Here is a 21,775-nt window from a genome sequence, read left to right as displayed (position 1 = left end):
GCACTGCTTATGGAAAATGTGTTTCCAGATCCTTCTCACATTTCCCTAAGGGGCCTGAGGTGTATAACAGAGCTCGCCTGACCGTGTGGTCTCAGCATAAACAAAGGCTCTGAGTCGTCCACCCTACTTAGTTGTCAGGCTTTTTGCCAAGATTTTCTGCCACCATTAGGCTTGATCTTAATTGGGTTTGATACATTTATCTATGATACTTTTAGTGTGAACAAGATTAGACACTTTATAAAATAAAATTTAGTAAAATAGTAGTGTTGTTTGTGCATTGAGATTTTCTTAGCAGGTATTGCTTATTAATCTATCTTTTAAAACCCTGTTTAATGTTGAGAAATATCTTACTTATCCTTCCATTTATTCCAATGAATCATTATTATTCTAGACTTGACAAACATAATATAATCTCGACGACAATAGAACTAAATAGAATAAGCTATTGACCTAGTATTAGGTGCAGAACTTTCTGTTAAAGTAATAAACACATTCTCTGTGGTGGTGAGGAGGCATATTGTTTTACATCAGTTTTATGTTTTAGGTTCACAGATGAACCCAGCACATAAGAAAAGTGCTCAGTAGACATTAAGCAGAACATGACAAAGGTCTCTGGGACTTCATGGGGTTGTGCTTCTGCTAACTTAAATTTGAGAAAAGGATATATTGCCTCATAAAGGAATATCTGTCAAATTGCAATTAAAAAAGTAAACTCCAGTCTTAGATGCTAGAACAGTTTGAGGGAAGGAACCATAAAACAGAACATGTTTTTCTACTTAATCAAACTGACTCTGAGAACAGTAATTAAAATATTATTTTTTTTTTTTTTTAGAAAACTGTAGAGAAGGCTCAGGTACTAGGAGAATATTGTTTTTGCTGTGACCAAAGACAGGTTCCCATCAACATTCCTTCATGAGCATAAACAGCTACAGGAAGCTTTTTCTGGCCTTTTGGGTGCACCTGAACTTGCATGCACATAGGCACATATGGACATGCACAAATCATATAATTAAACATTTAAAAATTAAAAATGGGTTTATAATTCACAGAGATGCTGATTCCCTTTGGATCTTAAAAACTTAGCAGTAATAAGTTGTAACCTCAGAGGGAAGACATTGATCTTGCTTAACACTCTTGTCTTCAGGAAGGGGTTATTGACAGCACAAATTAAGCCCTGTTGTACTTGAAAATAACATTTTCTACTTCTGCAGAAGAGAGTTAGGTGGTGAAAGTAGGAAAAAGCTTGGGCAGAACTGTTAAACTAGAAAGCAAGCAAGTCCATAGCAAAACAACCCATTCCTTATTCCGCTGAGACCCTGCATCATTAAGTTGGCTGCTTTGAAGATAATGGAATAAAAGCTATAGTTTAGTCTTATTTTGGAAATCACAGCTTTCATGATGATGGTAGCTTGGAAAATTTAAATGGCAATTAATTTAAAAAGATAAAAATTAAATATATAAGTGAAATGGATAAAATCAGACGGTTTGCAAGTAAAAAATTTAACTAAATTTTAATTTAAGACAAGGATTTTATGACCTTTCTAATAGCAAAACAAAAAATATATGAATGAGTGTTAGACAAAGATGTAAGAAGGGAAGAGGAAGCAGGAAGGGATTCCACTTACATGAATGTTTGTGGGAGGCCTGGCTAAATCAACACTTTATTTTTTGATCATGGAATATTAAGTCATGATATTTGAAGCAATCCTTTAAAAAGGTAGAAATAACAATGCACATGCCTCCTGTTTCTTGTGGGCACATAAAAGTTCTGTTCTTTTAGCTTCTTTCATAAAAACAATAGAAGTAACAAAATCATTGCAGGATGGCCAGGCTAAGCCTTCAGGGTTGAGGGCACACTTAGCAGGGGCAAGTACTCAGCTTCCAGTCCCTAGAATCAGCCTTATCTTAGCATAGTAACCCTGTGACAAATCCAAGCAGAGTAAATGGAGATGCTCTCAGGAAACTGGGAAGTATTAGATAGTGGGATGGGGGTGCCAGGTCCAGTGCTTGTCCCCAATTATCCCTCACCAGGGACATCTGTGGGTCACTGTGTCCAGCCTGTCTTCTGTGATAACAAATACATCTAAGAGTCTGTGCTAAATATGAGCTGTGGACTGTGGAAAGGCCACATCAATTACCATAATTAATTATGACTGGTAACTACGTACATCTTATTTTTTTCCTGTTTGATTAATCATGCCATTCCATATCCCTCTCTAATACAGACAGGAGCTAGTGAAGGGAAAGGAGTCACTTAGATAGCTCACACATTGAGAGATAGAATGGGGAAAGGAAAAAAAAATACATAATCTAGAACCTGGACGCGAGTTCATTAAGAAGTCAAGCTCATTTTCATTAATAAGATTAACTTGTGATAGAACCAAGCTATCTAAAGCTATCTATCTTAGGAAAGCTTATTACTTTAATTGTGCATTACCAGCTGTCTGTGTCCCTTCCAACAAGTATGATTCTATTCTATGTAACAGTCTCTTTTGCACGTGTAGTCATTAGCACAGCTATCGGTGGATGGTATATAAACTGAGTTCACAGAGTCATTTGAGGAGAAAATGTCAATTTGAAGATCACTAGAATGACTGGTCCCCAACTATGAAATCGATTAGGTTTGAACACTTTCTCAGTCCTCAGCATTGCTCCTAGTCATTCAACACCTAATATGGTAGAGATTTCTTTGCAGATAATGAATTAAGAAAATTAGTGTGTGCGTGTATGTTGACATGACTGTGTACATATATAAGTACATACAAACCTGTGTATGGGGGATGGGTATATGAGTGGTGGTGTAAAGGAACAAGTATGTATCTAATGCAATGAAGTAAAATTAAATCTGTAATTGTATATATGTTTATATAAGAAAAAATATTAACAAGATATTTACCTCTTTAAGTTCACCTTCTGTATTAAGAAATTCTGTCACTCCACTGATAAGTTTGGAATTCATAAATAATGCTTCTCCATACCTACAAAAATAAGAGAGAAAGGTTTAATATCTAACCGAGGTAGTAATTTAAGCAATCTTTTTATAATGGTTATTGGAATCTTTCAAACGGGTTGCATTCGCCAGAGTAGTCAGTGATCACTACCTCTTGGGGTAGTACTGGCCAATTTTTCAGGAGTGAGAAATGCAAAGAAGCATTTCTTGCCATAGGGTGCTATCAGATCCAGATGATGTGCTGCACAGCGCTTCAAAGAAATCTGACACTTAGTGAGCTTGTCAAAATTCCAGGCTCCTAGAATTAGATTAAGATATTGCTTTTCTGTTTGCCAGCCAAGACCCAAGAAAGGGACAGTTTTATATATTCTAGCACACCAAAATCTTGATCACTGTAAGGGACTTGTTTCCCAAGAAGTGAAAAAGAAAAAGCAAGAGCAGCTCAGGCAAGACCAGCATGTCACACAGATTCGGGTTCTGCCTAGTCATAATAGACATTAAATTCTAATTGAGTTGTAGAAAGCAAGGCAAAGTTCACAAAAAGAGTATCAGGTGCTCATATACTTATTAAAATATCTAGTCACTTATATTTAGCTGTTAAAATATATAATTCTTACAGTATAGATGCTATTCCTTGACTTATGATCCATGGACAATGTTTCTCTGCACATGAAAGCTTTCCCTTGATTCTACCTCTATACTACTTTGACATTTGTTATAGTTTTTATACCCTTTGAGCCAAAATAAGCAACAGTAAGACTGAGGTTTTCGGAGCATGGGTTCAGTCATATTTACTCAGTGCTTTCTTTCACTTCCCCGACTTATGAGATCTTTAGAACTTTAGCTGCTGACGGACTGAGTTTTGTTATCTAAAAGAGGGAATCAAAAGAGAGGATTGCTATATGAGCAAAAGACACCTTAGTCAAAGTGGATAGGTGGACATTCGAGATAATCAACTAACTACTAGGCACTGTGGCACAAGCCTGCAATCTGAGCATTTAGGAGACAGAGTCAAGGAGCATCTGGCAAGTGTGACGGTTGACTGGTCCATTTAGTGAGTGGAAGGATGGCTAAGATTACATGGTGGTACTCTCAAAGAGATGAGCAACCAAACAATCACTTCAATCATAATACAGAGAAATGACATGTACTCAGAAAAGTGGCTCCCCATATTAGAAAAACAAACAAACAAACAAACAAACACAAAACCAAAAAGAACCCATCATTCCCTGGAAGGTTCAATTGTTTTCATTTACACGCCCAGGCAAGAAAGAGTAAAACATAATCTCTACCTTTGATTTTATACAATTGAAGCTCTAGACAAAGAGAAAATTCCCATGTAATATAAGTAGATGCAGCATTAATGGAATGAGGCACGGAACTGCAATGGAATGGGTCAACAGCTCTGTATTTTAGGAGATGCATCTAAACTGAGTACAGTGTTTTCCCAAGGAAAAAAACACCAAGCAGAAATCTGACAGCAGCAAACGAAACTAAGTAGAAACCACATGGTAAAGGGAGAGAATTTTAATTAATTTGCAAAAAGAGGACACATAATACTGTGAGGCTGGCCCAGAAAAAGAATGGTAAGAGGTAAACAAAATATCCATAGTGAAATTTTTATGTTCAGTGTGGCACAGAATCATGGGGGATTTTATAGACTTATCAATGCCATTTCAAAGGTTCAAATGATAATGAAAGAACTCACATGTGCAGTGAATATGTGTACAGAGGCAGATTGAAGGCTGCTATGAGCCTAGTGGAGAAGGAAATGAAAAGAAACAAATGTGCTAAAGAAATGGTAGTAGGAATAGCAAGGACGCTTTCAAGAAACATTTAAGACATTTAAGAGGGTCTTGAAACTATTATTCTATACAGTGAAAGAGAGGAAGATGTCTCTCTAGACTTCCAGTTGTGTGGCTTGAGCAATTGGTGAATAGTTATCTGAGAAAAGAAAGATTTTTTTTAAACGAAAGAACAAGAGAAAAGTAAAACAAATCATAGGTTTAGTCTTCAGGTGTTCTCCAATAGAAGGCCCCAGTGGGAATGGCTGTTCTACTACACGGTGACATCAAATCAAAAGGGTGAGTTAGAGAAATTCTTCTGAGAGCAACAGCAGCCATGAGAGCACAGGATAAATCAAATCAGAAGGAACCATAACAAACTAAAACCAGGAGGAACTGTACAGTGAGAATATGGTGTCCCAGACAACCCTTCCCATGAGCCCTAACAGTTTGGAACTGATAGGAAGATGGGGGTTGATAGTGCCACTCCAACTTGTGAAAATAAACACTACAGTATTTATAGACTGAATTCTCAGCCTCTCTCCTTTGAAGGGTGGCCTTAGTTCCTCAGAGACAAAATAAGCTTGCTTATGGTAAAGAGGAAATAAATGATATATGTCTACGCATGGTATTCATGGAGCTCCGATCCATAAAACTAAAGAAATGGGTGGTCTGTGCTTTTGAAATCCTTGAAACTAAGCATTCATGTGCTTTAATTTCACCTGACTGTTGATCACATGACTCATTATAAATACAACAGCACTCAGGTGATAAGTTTGGTATCATTCTAAGATATGAACTTAAAAACATGAAAATATCAATGTACCTTATAGCTACATCAGTGTTTTCAAACAATAAAAGATATGTAGACAAAAATGATTATAACTGTGACACATTCATTCTAATGAACTTGTTATGCAAGGATAACTGATAAAGGAGTGAAAAAACACACAATAGTTTTTATATCTGCTTTTAAAAGACCAAATGTGAGGTCTGCTTACTATCTGGTAAAATTTATGTTGGAGAGAAACATGCAGCATTTACATGCTTCATAATAGATTTAATTTAAAATACCACAGAGATTATCAGCGACATAAATTAGCATTTATTATAATATATTTAAATGTTTAATGAAATATTTTCTAAAATTGAACCTGAAGAATTCTCACCACGAAGCAATATATCCTGGGAATTAATTCTACTGCAGCTGGCATAATAAAATGACTTAGGTGATAAATGTGTGTTCTCTGTGTCACTATCTTATTTTCGTGTTTGATGATATTTACATTTAAAGAGTATTGAAAACAGTTCTACAAGAGTAAATTTTATTGTTGGAGTAGCATTTATAGGTAATTTGTGGGATTTTAAGATTGATAGATGATAGATGGATGGATAGATAGATATATAGATAGATAGATAGATAGATAGATAGATAGATAGATAGATAGATGATAGATAGATAGATAAAATATATATGTTTTTTGGAAGGACATTGACTTTATGCAGTTTGATGAATTTTGAAAGCAAAGTTGCCTGGTTAAACATGTCTTATTCTCTCTATATATTCCCATTAATTAAGGTCATCAATCTTTATTACATAAGGGATGGTAGAGAACTGTTAAAAAGTGTGAATTTCATGGGATGACTACTGACATCTTTGCTAAATGTTTTAAAGTCTAAATTTTTACTTTGATTCATGGCCCTAAAATATCCTTGTGTATCTATAATTTAAATGTTGGCTTTTTTCCCTTTGCTCAGGCACGAATAGAATATTATCTCTACCTGGTATTTAGTATTTTCCATTTGTCTCTGAAAAACTTCCAGGCAAGGTCTCGGCCATGTGGATTTCTGGCTACGTGGATTATTACATCGATTGCATCTTGATCCAACACCACCTCAGAATTCAGAGACAGATTGAGAAGCCTATAAAGATAAATGTGTGGGGAAATATTTAGTCTGAAAACTTAAACACTTGACAATCTTAACTTTTGTTAAAAAATGGCAATTTAGTGTTATTCTTCAAAAATACTTGAGTTAAAACTTTCCCAGTGAAAAATTACAGAATAATTTCCGTTTAGAAAATGGAGAAAAAAATCCATAACATTTTCCATGAAATACATTAATTAAAATCTAAGAATATCTGTGAGTTGAAAAAAAATCACAAGTCTTACTTGTTGACACAATTCTGCTCTCAAATTCTTCATACTAAATGTTTGCTTTTACAACGAAATATTTTCTTAAACACATATAAAACTTAATAAAATAATTAGTCATTAACAATATTATCTTTCAAGTCCAGTTGCTTTAGTCTTGTTACCATGTAGGTAGGTCTCATTATCTTTCGAAAGATTTGTTTTATAGTAACCAATTTCAGAGAACCATATATTCTAGGAAACAAAGTAACTCTAAAACAGTTGGACTGTAGATGATGTGTTCATTACAAAAATAACTTGGGTAATTTAATGGACTCACCTACTTAATAAATTCCTGTCATCGCTGCAAGTTAGAGCCTCCAGCAATATTTTTTTCTCAGAAACAGCAGTGGTAGAGTGGAATTTCATCCAGATGAATTCCCAGACATCCTCATCCAGCAGTGACACTCCCGTGCAGTAGACGATGTCTCTAACATTTAGTGGTATTCTAGAGAAGCAACCCATGGTGGTTTTCTGTTAATCAAAAGCTTTATGGTTTGAGAATAAAGAACAACATTGCTTTCCTAGAGCCAGCTATTAAAATTATGATTTATCAATTTTATTTGTCCTAAAAGAATATGATAGTATATAGCAATAATATTCAAACATAATGGTGACTAGAAAATAAAACAATGTCTTTTATTCCACATAGCTTTGAATTTAACTTTTGTTTCTATTCATAAAATTATCACTAAACGAGCTAAAAACAAACATTGCAATAAAACCAAAATGAAATCCTTTATGTTTTCAATGGTAATAATATAATTCCTATCAGAAAGAGTGCTTTCATAATATGTACACTCAGAAGATAAAAGCAAAGGTAGAAGATGACAAGTTTATTTGAATATAAGACAACCATTTTTATTTTAAATTTGTTTAAAATTTTTATTTAAAAATGTAATGCGTATGTGTAAACCCCTCCATATAAGTAACTGGATCCAGTTTGGGCAAGAGCCTGGTGAGGTCAGAAGAGGGCATCAGATCCCCTGGAACTATAATTACAGGTTGTGTAAGCTGAGCTGGTTTCCTGAAATTGAATCGGATTCAAGGCTTCTGCAAGAACAGTAAGTACATTTTACTACTGAGCTATCTATCCAGCCCAAAATTTTTCATTGGGCCAGTAGAGCAAATTAATCCATGACCTTAGTGTTATGATTTCTACACTCTAACCAACTGAGCTAATTGGCCACCCATAATTTTTTATTATATTATTATCTAGAAATAATTTCTTCAAATATTAAAATACAGATCATAAATTTAATGATAAGCAATAAGATACAACCAACAAAGACCTTTTCCTCTATATTTATCTAGTTATTTCAGAAGAATAGCAAACTATTGCTATGACTACAAAATAAAGTTAGATTGAGAAAAATTAGCATAAATTTAGTCAAGCTTGGTAATTTATGAATTATAATTCTGTAAGTCAACTTTCTCACAGTGGTATTCCAAAGTATACCACATTTCTGGGCTCTTTAAAGTATTTGTCTTGAGAAATATTCAAAAGAACCTTTAAAAAGTTGAAAAGTGTATATCCCTCTTTTGTGACATTCATTATTCTAGTATTAATTATTCTATTAATTTTCCATTAATAATTTGAATGTGACTACATGAATTGTCTTCTCTAAGTCACATGAAGGAAAAAATGTTTTTTTTAAAGATAAATATCTTTTATTGTGATACACTAGTATGGGAAAGCAGAAGCAAGTCTGAGAGGACCAGATTCATTTTCAGTGACTAGGAAGGGCTGCTCACAGAATAGCAAACCATTTATTTAAGCAGTGGTTAACAGGCAATCATCGATTAAGTCATAGAAAGGGGTAAAGGAGGAGAACAAAGATACAGCCTCAGAGAGCTTCACAGCTCTCTGTGAAGGGAGTAGTTTAACAACCATATTAATATGTTTCTTTCTTTTTTTAATGTACTCTTTTCATCTTTTCCTCATCCTGCATGCCCCATAGAAATGATGAACAGAGCCTTCACTTGTCTTAGGGACACAGATATCTTCATGTTCTGTTTATCACCGTACTGCAACTAAAATTCATTAATGAGATTAGTGTTAGCATGCTTTAGGGAAAAGACTCACACTTAATAACCGTAATCTAAGATCACCTTGATATTGCCAATAAATTGGCACTTATAAAAAAGGGGATAGGTCTGCTCCTAAAAATGCTATGAGGTGGAGAAGCCAAAACTGCATTCCTGTATGACTTTTGCCAACATATTGATAGAGAATTTTTGCAAGTAAACCCAAAAACGTCTAGCACTTCCACTGAAATCACGAACTCATCAAACAATATCAAATAGACTACTAACACTTTCCAAGGGAAATCGCTTAACCTAAGGACAGACCAAAGAGAAAACGAGAATAAAACCTAATGGCTTACTCCTTCCATGGCTATATAACCAGGAATGGAATGGGGGTTTGTGAAGAAGAAATCGGGAAAGGAGATAACATTTGAAATGTAAATAAATAAAATAGCCAATAGAAAAAGACTTCTGTGTATAATAGTACAAAAAAGAGGTAAAAGTAAGCATAAATATTAAACTATATTTCCTACAAATGCCATAAATACTACCATCATAAGCTAAGGCTGCTTCATTTATCATCTAGAGGAAAGTACTGGTTATATCTGGTAAGCTATACAAATGAACACATGGTTTGGCCATGAGAACAGCTTAAAGACTTTCTAAAGAGGCATCAGAGAACAAAAAGCATTTTGTGTGATGCCATGTTTTTAATCTATCTGAATTATTAATTTTGTCTACATCACATCTGTGTCATCAACTACTTTTTATACCAGAAGGAATTCTGGGCTGGTAAGTGCTGTTTTCTAATATATATATATTGCTATTATATATAGTAGTTATTTATAAACTTTCTACATGTATGTCTCCTCCACATTGTCATGTAAAAGATGAGTGACACATTTGGTTACAATGTATCTTTATGTAAATTTCTTTGGAATGCCTTGCAGCTTGTATTCTTAGACTCCTTGTACCCACATGTATCTTTCACACAGCTTTGTGATCTTTCTCTCTGCCTTTTACTCATGCACTTGTGCAGTGTTCATGTTACCATTCTTGATAGCGTTCTGAAAGTTGAGTAACCTTTCTTCACCTGTTCTCATTCCTGCAAGGTTTCTCCTCTATGATAATTATTTGTAGTGCTCTGTCTTTGATTTGCTGACACTTGTGCTTGCTTCTCTCTGCTGGTGAAACTGCAAGTAGATTTTACTTCAGTTGTTCATTTCTATGCCCTGCTGGTATTTTAACTACTTTTATCTTTGTTGAAATTCTTACCTTTTCTTTTCTTTTATCTTAGCTTGAGTGAACATATGTACAACAGCAATTTTGCATTAACAAGTAAAGAGCCAACTCTATTTCATTAAGAGGGGTGTTAGATGTGTCTTTTTGTTTCCTCATTTTCTGTCTTTATTATCTATGTGGATTTCTGCACATCGCTCCATTTTCCAAGTTCGAGAAAAGCCCAGTACAAAAGAAGACCTACATAATCCTGCCTAGCTGGATTCTGGAAGGCTCTCAACCAATTCCTTCTCAGAGAGCTGTGGCTTTTGTCTGCTTACTCTCTGCTGAGCTAGGAGAGACACTGACATCTAAGTGTGTAACACACTGTCTCCATTTTCCACTAGGTGTCTTAATCACACCAGATTCATCAAAAGTCCATATCTGGAAAGCCAGATGTTCTCTTCCGAGGCAGATCTAGAGAGACTGGGCATTATGTAAACAGGTTAATGCTTCTTCCAAAAGGAAGTTAAGAGTTGGCATCCCTGCTATCTCTGGTCTGTGCTGAACATTAGGGAAAGTCCTTCGTGCCTTCTAGTACAAAGCTGTCTCCAACCTCTCAGATCAGTCAGAAGTTCAACACTGTTGAAACAGATCACTCCTAGAACAGCACATTTTTTAAAAATGCACCATTGGGTGTTCCTGGGCCTAACTGCTGGGAGATTGCCATGCCAGCATGAACAACATGTAATCCTCTGAGAATTTATCTGGACATGGATGTTACTTCTAATATCCTTTTGAATTTTACATTTTAAGCAGTGTTTAGAATGCCATCTTTCAGAAATACCAGGTGTTAGCAAGACTGGGTTTCTAACAAAAACCATTACAATTACTAGCATTGTCATGCAACATAGCCCATTTTAAAACATATTTATTTTTATTTTTTAGTCATACTTACAGTCCTAAATTCATCCCCACCTGGTCTGACTACCCTAACTGTTCCCCATTCTATACCTCCTCCCCTTCCCCTGAATCCAAGAGGATGTCACCACCCCTCAGCTGTACCCTACCAGGCCTCTGTCAGAAAAGGACATAATTAGCAGTAATCTAATGTACATTTACCATATAGCAAAATTGTCAAACACAGAGCAATGAAAAGAAACCTTGCAAACAAACAAAAAAAAAAATCTAACAATAAAAGTTTAGATGAAATGATCAATGTGCTGAAGGAATACAACTTGAGTGTCCTAGGCAACCTTTTGAAAGGAAAGCTACATAGAATGTGAGCAGATTCTGTGCTGAAAAATCTGTAGCTGTAAATCAAGATAAATGCTGCAGAATATGGATTTGCTTTGCAAAAGGCTGCATGTCTACTTTCAGGCCTGTCACAAGCTGCCTGCCCCTGTGTACATAGTACATGCTTCAAACATGACGAGGAAGAATATGAAACACACGCATGTTTGTGGAGACCACCTAAAGCATGAACACGTATCTTCAGTCTTAGGAACACATCCCCAAGTCTCAGGAAAGGATTGGTTCAATTAGAAGATACCAGGAGATACCATTGCATGTGTCTCCTCCAAGAAATAAGGCAGAGCTGATTAGCCCAAGAGTGCTGATTTTTCTAGCAACTCTTTCACACCACCAGTTCCTCGCTCCCACAGCCCTTCACCAGACAAAGAATCAATGTATAGTTCACAAGATCATTTTTACTCATTACTGAAAATAAAACTAGATTGGTAAGAACTGGATATGCCAGGGGCCCTCAATTCCCAATGACTCCCATGGTTAATGAACGCCCCCCCCCTTTGTTTCTAAATTTGTAAGGGTGTTCTAATAACATTTTCACAAAATGATTGCTCTGGGGACAGTTTAAGATCTCTTTGTATAAACCAAAGTCATTAGGAATAAATGAAAAAGCTCATTTGTTTGAAAAGCATTAGCTAAGAAACCCACAGAACCCATAGTTATGAACGGTAGAAATGAGTCCTGCAAGACATTGGATATCAGGATTACAGGGATCAAGGGCCCCTTCCTGATGAACATGAAAATTGTTTATGAAGATGTGAATATCCCCATGGTCATTTCATTTTAACTGCTGCCTCAGAACTAAATCTTTTAATAGGGTTTCATTGGCTGGAAAGGAAGCTGTGTCTGACTTCCTTATGTGCTATATACAAGCTCTGACATTGAGCAAGCCTTGCCTCTTAATCTGCATGGAAGAGGAATGGAGTAGGGCTTATCCAAAACAAAATGCTTTTCTCTCTTGGTGTAGAGACATTGCAGGAAGTATTGCCTGATTAGTGTAACTTGTACTATGGTTTTCATTCCATTCTCATTTTAAGTAGGATTATGACAAAGTTCATTTGCGTAATAAAAGTTTGGAATGCATGGATGTTCACTATATCATGATGGGACTCTTTGTTTTCAGGTTTCAGTGATATATTTTACTTTTTATCCTGCTGAAGGCAAGGGCTTGAAGATGAAATGCTCTGGATGCAGATGTTAAAAATTAAGTAAGAGAAAGAAAAAAGGACATTTCTCCCAGGTGCTTGTTTTGCTTAAAGTTGAGTTAAAAAAATAGTGATGGTAGTGTTATTATGTTGGGTTCACTATAATAAAGTACTGTAGACCAGGTGGCCTATTATAAAAAGAGTTCTTTCTCACAGTTCTGAAGACTGAGGTTTGTCTTCAGCACAGTAACAATGTCAATTTCTTGTGAGATCCTTTTTCAAGGACAGAGAATGCCACCTTCTCCTTTGTCTTGCTCTGACAGAATGGGGCTGAAAAGCTTTCTGAGCTTTCTAAATAAGATTACACTGTGATGTCTCTGCTTTGTGATCTAAGTAAATTCTCAAAGCCACACCTTCTACCTAACAATCACATTCGAAGTTAAGAACTTTCTGTGGAAGCTTTGTCAGGAACATGAAGATTCAGTCCAGAAAGGTATTAAAATGAGATTAAGTCACAGTAATTTGATAGTTTAATTAATTGATCTGAATTAGACATGCAAACAAACAAATAAGAAAATTGACAAAGATCATATTCAGAAAGCCTCATGAGACTCTTCTGATCTTTGGCAAACTACTGGTCTGATTGACACTGGGTGAGTAGAAGTCACTGTTTTCAACAGTATGCTCTTGGTGACTATAGGATTATAAAACTGCTTTTTGTGCAGACAGCCCTAACAACGGAAAGACACAATAGTGAGCATAGAAAAGGCCTTGGAGGGAGGAAGGTATGCTGTGGGGAGGGGGTAGGGAAGAAACGTTAGGATAAGACTAATCATATATAAAATATTGCCAGAGAATACATTTAATATAATTTAATTAAATAATGCAATGTTTACTCATAGGGAGGAATACTGAAGGAATAAAGAGAAGAATCTTAAAATGTTCTTCAAGGTCCGAGTATCATAGTTAGCAACCTTTTTGCTAAATTATGACTTCAAGTTTAGTAATTAAATAGTTTTGCTGTTATGTGGTAAACCATCAAACATTTAATTACATTTGCAAAGACAAGCTTGTTAATATCACATTAAAACACATACATGAGACTTCTGTTGAATATTCAGACATGATAATGATATGTTAAAACTTAAAACGTCTTCCACAGAAAAATTACATTGATTGAATGAAAAAGAAAAAAATCCACCACATTTAAAATAATTTTATAAATAATAAAAATATTCATCTGTTTTCAAGTAGATTTCCTAGAACTAATTTGGCCGGCAGTTTGTTTCTGGTTGGGGTGAGTCAAGGTCAATGCTTTGGGCTTTGTTTGTCATCCTAATTGGACAGGGCTAACATCCAAGGGTTCTAAAGTCCCTTCTTGCTCTGTTAGTACAAGAATCTTTTCATTAGTGATCGTATTAACATTGAAATGTGGGTTTAATTATTTTCAAAGACAATGAGAAATACTGCTCACAGGAGCCTCTCTGAGAACAGCTCTGCCTCTCAGAGGAGCTTCACACGCCATCAATGAGGAGTGGGGCCCAACGTTTAATTAATTTTAATTAATGAACATGAAATTCACTCTTTTGAAAGACTGGCTATCTACTCTACGAATGAACAGCTTTGATCGAGGCCTCATTGCCAATGCACCCAGTCATGTGTTGTAAAAAGGTGTTTGTTCTCGTTTGTCTTCTAGGACCACTAGTTCGTGGAGTTAAAGCAGCAAGCTGCAAAAACAACCTGCATTTACACAACCTGACCTTGTGTAGAGTGCCTAGTCCCTCTCTTTCTTTCTGTCCCCATTCTTCAGCCTCCTGTCTGAGTCCAAGAACACTTCTTTGAATACAAATTAAAGGATATTTAGAAGGAATTTATGACTTTGTACCTAGGTGTCCGTTCATTCATCTGGGAAATGGTGATACTAATTCCTGACAGGACTGTTGCAATGGAGACTCTCCATCCAATATTGTCGCACTGCCCTGTGTATACATGGCCTTTATCTCTGTGGTGTGCACAGTGCAGTACTCTTTACTTCTAATATCAATGGTTGTGGTTTTGTGGGGGGTGTGGTGTGTGTGTGTGTGTGTGTGTGTGTGTGTGTGTGTGTGTCTGTGTCCCTATATGTACATGTGTTGATCATTTTTATACCTGAGTGCTGATGATTCAACTGAGTTTCCTGTGCTTGCACTGTAAGCATTTTACCAATGTAGCTACAACCCTAGCCTCAAGTTTTAGAAGAAAGTAATAAGCAGCCAATATTGTTATCATTTTTAAGTGATTAATGGGATTTATAAAGCAGGCATAAGTACTTTCAAACCATCAAAACAAAACTGAATATTATATTTTTAAAAATAATTTCAAGTTTAAGTAAGTCCCATAAAACACATTTTTATAATGAGAGAGCTAATTAATCAATTGTGATGTCCCTTGGAGTTTGGATAATAGTTTCGCCATTCAAGAAGAGTGCTGGATTTAAGTGTTTCTATAATGGCCCCAGTGGAGGGACAAAATCTTGCACAAAATGTGCAGCCAGTGACAGTGTAAGGAGCATTAGGTAGCAAGTCCATTAGGAAAGCACTTTCACATCGTATTTAGAAAGACGCTGTCCTAGAAAAATTCTCTCTCTTATGCTCAAGGTATGCTTATTTCCAATGAAGGTCAGTTGTAATGAAGGGAATACTAAAGTCACAGAAAAAAGACAGACCCTTTCAAAAACAGTCTGCAGTGCCCCCTTTACCTAGAAAAACAATAGTGTTGAACCTACTGTTGATAAGAACAATTGTACATAGAAGATCAGAACGTGTTTCTGAGCTAATGTTATACTTCCTGGAATTTTAACTCTGCACATCTGAAACTGGTATGGGCTGCTCTTTCTAGATAAAAAGGAACTGTGGCTGGTGGTAAGATGTTAAATGTTTCACAGGGTAACCACGTTACTATAACTACATTCCTTTTAAGAGAATTTAAAAATTAAGAAAAATTTTACTTTGAAAAAGGACAACCATTTTAAGTTCAAATAAAACAAATGAAATTATTTTAATATATATATTCTATATATATATAATGTTAACTTTTTTTCTACCACCAGGAAGAAGGGTACTGAAAGCTAAGTATATGGCCATTTTATAAAATGTGAAGGATTACACACACACACACACACACACACACACAAGCATCAAAGCAGAGGTAGAAAGACTGAATAGTGGCCACAAATGCCTGCAAAAGTCCTCATCAGTGACAAAGACAAGAATGTCAAGGGCCAATGAAAAGACAACATAGTAAAGGACAAGTAATTAGAATATTTACAGATTCTGTTTTTACTCTACTGGACATAAGCTCACCCCTTGGAAAGCTAAGGTCAAAGAGAGAAATGTCACATTTAGTGTTCCTAATAACTTCTTCTCATGAATTTGGAATCACATTCTTCCATTGCAGGTCACAAATGCTCAACAACAAAAGTGAAAAATGTAAGAATTAAATGGTGACTCAGAAACAGGGACCATCAACCTCCTAATATAAATAGTGTAAGAACACAGCATGTTTTAAAACACAGACACCATTGTAGCAGCAGTTAAGAAGGGGCTGATAAATTGCCCTATTTATAGATACCTAGGTTAAAAGTGAGACAATTTGTTTCCCAAGCATCCTCTGCCTATGATTCCTGTTTCATCTGCCCATCCCTGTCAAGTGTGTAGATTCTTCCTCACTCATTTCTACCAAGAAATTATAAATATGTTTTGATAATACCAAGCACATATATATCAAAAATGTTACTGATGCTGTCTGAATCACAATAATTATGAATCAGCACTCTAGCTTAGATGGAAGATGAATGATAGGAAACCTGCTTCCATTACAATAGCAAGTAGATATACACAGCTGCTCAAATCATGACCCATGTATGGGCATTGAAGACCCCTAGCAATACATTCACCTCCCCCTCCCCAAATAACATTTGGTACGTAGGAATAATTTACAGCAGTAGCTATTATCTTTTATAGTCATACAAAGGCTGAAAAATGATGAAGATTTATTATTTCCATCAAAATACAGCTTATATAGAGTGATCAGAACAAATGCAGTTCCTCTTTATACCATTAATCTGTGCCCGTGCTAATGAGGTTAACTAGAGGATTCTCCAGCATGGGAGGAACTGACTATCATAAGTTAATTTCTTGGCACAACAACAAAGGTATCTCAAGGAAGAAAAGACTAATGTCTTTTTCTCACCTGAAATGTCCTTTTTTCCAAATAGATCTTATTTGGAAAAGCAAAAGCAAGTCTCTCTCTCTCTCTCTCTCTCTCTCTCTCTCTCTCTCTCTCTGTCTGTCTCTCTCTCTCTCTCTCTCTCTCTGTGTGTGTATGTCTGAGTATGTTTGTGTATAAGTGTTCATATATTAGGTGCATGTGTTTTACCAAGTATAATTTTTATACATTAACTAACATAACTAATATATAAAAAAATCATGTACTATTTGAAATTAGAAAATAATACTTATACATATTTGAAATTATCACTAAATCTAAAATTATATTAAACACATATGAGTATATATTAAATCTTCCCATTATCTTTTTTATTTGGAAATTTTGCAAATGTCTATTAAATCTCACAGATGTATGTATTCAAAGGCATGTAGTTTATATCACCATATCTAATAAAGTATACTCATTAAAAATAGTCATAAAGTATATAGTAATATACGGACAAAGAAAAGGTCATCCAGAGACTGCTTCACCTGGGGATCCATCCCATATGCAGACACCAAACCCAGTCACTATTACTGATGCCAAGAAGTGCTTACTGACAGGAGCCTGGTAAGATTGTCTCCTCAGAGGCTTTGCCAGAGTCATACTGATACAGATGAGGATGCTTGCAGCTAACTATAGGACTGAACACTGGAAACCCAATGGAGGAGCTAGAGAAAGAACTGAAGAAGCCGAAAGGGTCTGCAACCCCATGGGAATAACAATATCTACCAACCAGACCCCACCAGAGCTCCCAGGGACTAAACCACTAATGAATGAATATATACGGAGAGACCCATGGCTCCAGCTGCATATGTAGCAGAGGATAGCCTTATCAAGAGGAGGAAAGGTCTTTGGTCCTGTGAAGGCTCTTTTCCTCAATGTAGATGAATGCCCATGAGATGAAGTGGGAATGGATGGTTGAAAATGGGAGCATCTTCATAGAAGCAAAGGAGGAGGGAGGGGGTATGGGAGAGGGGAGAAAGGGGATAACATTGGAAATGTAAATACATAGAGTATCCAATAAAAATGTTTAAAAATAAAGTTAGCAAACCAAACAACTTGTATTCTTTTTAAAAAGGAGACTAGTATCTAAACCACCAACCAAAGAGTTTGCATGGAATGACCCATGGCTCCAGGCACATGTATAGCAGAAGATGGCCTTATCTGGCATCGGTGGGAGAGAAGGCCCTTAATCCTATGAAAGCTCAATGCTCCAGTGTAGGGAAATGCTAAGGCAGTGAGATGGGAGTGGGTGGGTAGGTGGGGGAGCACCCTCATAGAAGGAAAGAGAGGGGTGATGAAATGGCAGGAGGAGATTTCTGGAGGGGAACTGAGAAAGTGGATAACATTTGAAATGTAAATAAAGAAAATATCCAATATTTTAAAAATGCTACAATTTATATTTAAAAGTAGACTTCATTTTGGAATGCTATAATGGAGGAAAACCTACAAGTTTATTGTTTGGGGAGTAACTGAAATATTTGGAGTGCAAATGTGTATCCATCAATGTCCTTGTCCTCGACCAGTTACAGCTCTTCCTGCTTTTGACACAATTAGCAAGTAGTGAGTACACGGCCTGCCAGTGATGCATATTTTCGGAGGAATAAGGGGTTTGTATTTAAAAGTTAAATAACCCTAACCAATATTTACCATTTGGTTTTATAATATGTCTAAATGTGTGTGTGTGTGTGTGTGTGTGTGTGTGTGTGTGTGTGTGTGTGTGTGTGTGAAATTCTGAAAGTAAACCTGTGGAGACATTGCAATAACTTCATGGAAATTGGTATAGATAATTTTCTTTACACTATCTGAAGGCTCCTGTGGCAATTTTTTTAACATATAGACCTGAAACATAATATTATTGCTGGCAATTCTGCATAATTGTTTGACCCATGTGAGTGACAAGAAAAAAAGGCCTTTCTATTTTGTTCTGCATACTCAAGAGTGCTTTAAGAAAGATAAAGTCAGAAGTTTCGATACTACCAAAAAAGAAAGACCACAGCAACTTGCTGAGTTTAGAGTGTGTTTTGATTATAGAAGAGAAGCAGAGAGCATGTGCAAGAGTTTTCTAGGGGTATTACTATGACAACTTACATAAAGCTTTTTGCATAAGCTCGGTGGGAGAAGTCTGAAACAGAATGGTTGGCTCTTTCTGGACATTTTATAGGTAAAACTATCCTATGTTTCTCTTCTGGTTTGTTAATGCTACAAAGCCTCATATTCCTTCAGTATAGAGAAGTCTCTGTCTCTGCTCTTATACAATTCATTCCTGTGTCTTGTGCCTTCTATTCTGTCCTATAAGAATGTGCTTCATTGGATCATGGTCTTTCGAATCCAGGATTAGGTCATCTTGATAATTTTTACTCTACTATCTTAGAAAATAGAGGCTAATGTAAACTATTTTTATTTTTTCATTTGACATAGAGTAAATCATATATCTTCAATCTACTATAAGCTATATTCACAAGAGGAAAAGTTAAAAGAGTTGTGTTGCTAAAGAACTATTCTTAGTAAGCATAAAGGTCTTTGTACTTTTCAGTAAAGTGTATAAGAAATCTTTATTATGATCAACAGTCATTGTGATGAGCTTAATTAATGCATCTGTACCCATAAGTGCAATCTACTTGTTTGGAAAACTACACATATTTGAATTGGTTATTTAGGTTTCACTGGGTAAATAATGATAACTTTTCTTTAAAGGGCCATCGGGATATCTTTCTGGGTATATGTGCAGGTCTATATTCATTTTACACTTGTTCTCTGATAAACAGGTTGCTTAAATAATACTATTCTGTAATTAATCAATAGGCAAATTATTGATAAATGACATGCGGATCTAATAGTATTGTGCCTGACATCAGTATGATATTGAGCAAACAATACTAGCACACTGAGAAAATTACTATTGGCAGATATGGAGAAAAACCAATTACAGTATAAAGAAAAAATAAATTAAATCAAGTCACCTTCAGAAAGCATAGTTCTATAAAAATTAAAATACCTTGAAGAAATAGTATTGAGTATTTGACTTGCAATATTGTTAGTAATGTATTTTTAAAAGTCAAATATCAAGGAAAAGCTCAAAATGTTTGGAAAAGGAAACATGAATATTTATTTTTATATTTTAGGTATAAATTAAAACTAGTAACTAACACATTCTGACTAAATTTTAAAAAGTGACTATAAAAATGAATAGAAATATTAAAATAGCAATAAATAGTATTAATATCCTCACCATCCTCTTAAGTAGATTAAAAAAATTCAACCATGATAGTTAGATCTTCACCTAAGTCGATCATTCAAATGTCATATGATGGACCAAATTTTTAGTCAATCGTTTACTTATTAATAAATCTCCACCTAGGAAGAAAAGGTTGCATTACACTGTGATCCCAGGGTTGGAAAAGGAGACTCACAAATCTCTCTTTTATGAGGTTTTATGTGTCTTCAAATGTGCTGTCTGATAGAGATACTCGTCCTAGAAAAGTAACTAAAAGAAATCGTAGCAGCATTTGTTCTGTGGTCTGTACATTATTTCTCTTCTACCTGTGCAGCTTCTACAAAGAACTTGTTTGGTAATATCCTCTGTTCTGAGAACGCAGTTCCCTTAAACTCTGATGAGGATGCATCATTAGTTAAATAAGACTTTTGCTTACTCAGCAAATAAAACCAAAACAAGCAGATTAACTGGGGAGAAAAAGTCTTGCAAAACTTTTAAAGGATGTTCTTATGGCAGTTGATTCTGCTCAATCAGCTAAACATTTAGAGGGATCTGGGATACTAATCTTGAGAAAGGATGCTGATGAGGGAAATGTTTTGGAAACACATCATGGTTTATGGTTAAATTTTTCTCTTTAGACTCACTAACATGACTCTTTCTTGGGGATGTGGGGTTGGGTAAAGATCTGCGATGCAGACACCCTCACTAACACTGCCCCTAGGTATTTCTTTTCCACCTTACCTTTGTGTTGACCTCACATGAAAATCAGACATTATGTATGTGGCATGTGATGAAGATGTCATTATGTGGTAAGACTAGAACTATGTTATCCTCCTCAACATTGGATCCCTAGGACCTTTCTAGCAAGACACACAGGACATATGAGAGACTCAGAATATATCTTACATATTAAACAAGAGCTGTAGTGGCTTTCGTATTGCTGAGAAGGTATATTTATAAATAGGAAAGATATGCAATAATGTTCGATTTTAGACATGTAGCTGAAAATTAAACATTATATTAATTATATTCACGTTACTCAAGTGTTGACTTGGGAACCAGTCCCTTTGATATCAGAGATGTCCTCAAGCAGGATAAAGTGGGAAAATAAGAGTTGTGGTTTTCATCCTTAAGAAAAATGGAAGGATTGATAATTAGGCATCAATATAAAGCATGATTTTGATGATATTGATCTGCAATGAATTGAGAGTATAGTCATGACCAAATTCCAAGGTGTTGTGCTTCCATTTTGCAGACAACCTTTCCCAGCATGCCATGACAAAGGGAGAGCAAATTCCAGGCCAGAAAAAATGAAGGAAGGAGAGAAGCATCTTTTGTTTTTCATTGATCATATAACTCAAGTGGGGCAAAAATGATGTTTCACTCTGGGGAATGTTAATGGAACACATCTTTGAAATATGCATCCCAAAGAAGCCTGTGTGTTTCTCAATGTATTCTCAACATTGTTTCAACTTAAATCAATACCTCTTTAAAGAGTCTTGTTTCAAAAGTGATTTTCATACCCAGGCTAAATGAGGAGGAGGCATGCACACAGTTCTCTATGAGGTGTGCTCCATAATATACAAGGTATAAAGCAAGACTAACCAGATAAGGCTTCATATAAGATATTGATCACCTTCACTCATAAGAAAATATAAATGACTAAAATAGAACTCAGTTTG

General features: G+C 35.6%; 1 protein-coding gene across 1 annotated transcript in view; it reads right to left on the bottom strand.

The window, feature by feature from the left end:
- TRHDE (thyrotropin releasing hormone degrading enzyme) overlaps nucleotides 1-21,775 on the bottom strand; it is a gene marked incomplete at both ends in the record, with an annotated part of 372,282 nt that overhangs the window by 4,100 nt on the left and 346,407 nt on the right. The window contains 3 exons of the mRNA XM_080935655.1: nucleotides 2,897-2,978; nucleotides 6,517-6,657; nucleotides 7,207-7,374. Of these exons, the coding sequence (XP_080791781.1) occupies nucleotides 2,897-2,978; nucleotides 6,517-6,657; nucleotides 7,207-7,374 (391 nt within the window). The remainder of the gene's footprint in view (nucleotides 1-2,896; nucleotides 2,979-6,516; nucleotides 6,658-7,206; nucleotides 7,375-21,775) is intronic.

This window comes from Micromys minutus, assembly GCF_963924665.1.
Source record: "Micromys minutus genome assembly, chromosome: 22".
Classification (NCBI taxonomy): Eukaryota; Metazoa; Chordata; class Mammalia; order Rodentia; family Muridae; genus Micromys; species Micromys minutus.
Note: the sequence above shows the minus strand (reverse complement) of the source record. Positions and strands in the feature narration are given on the sequence as shown.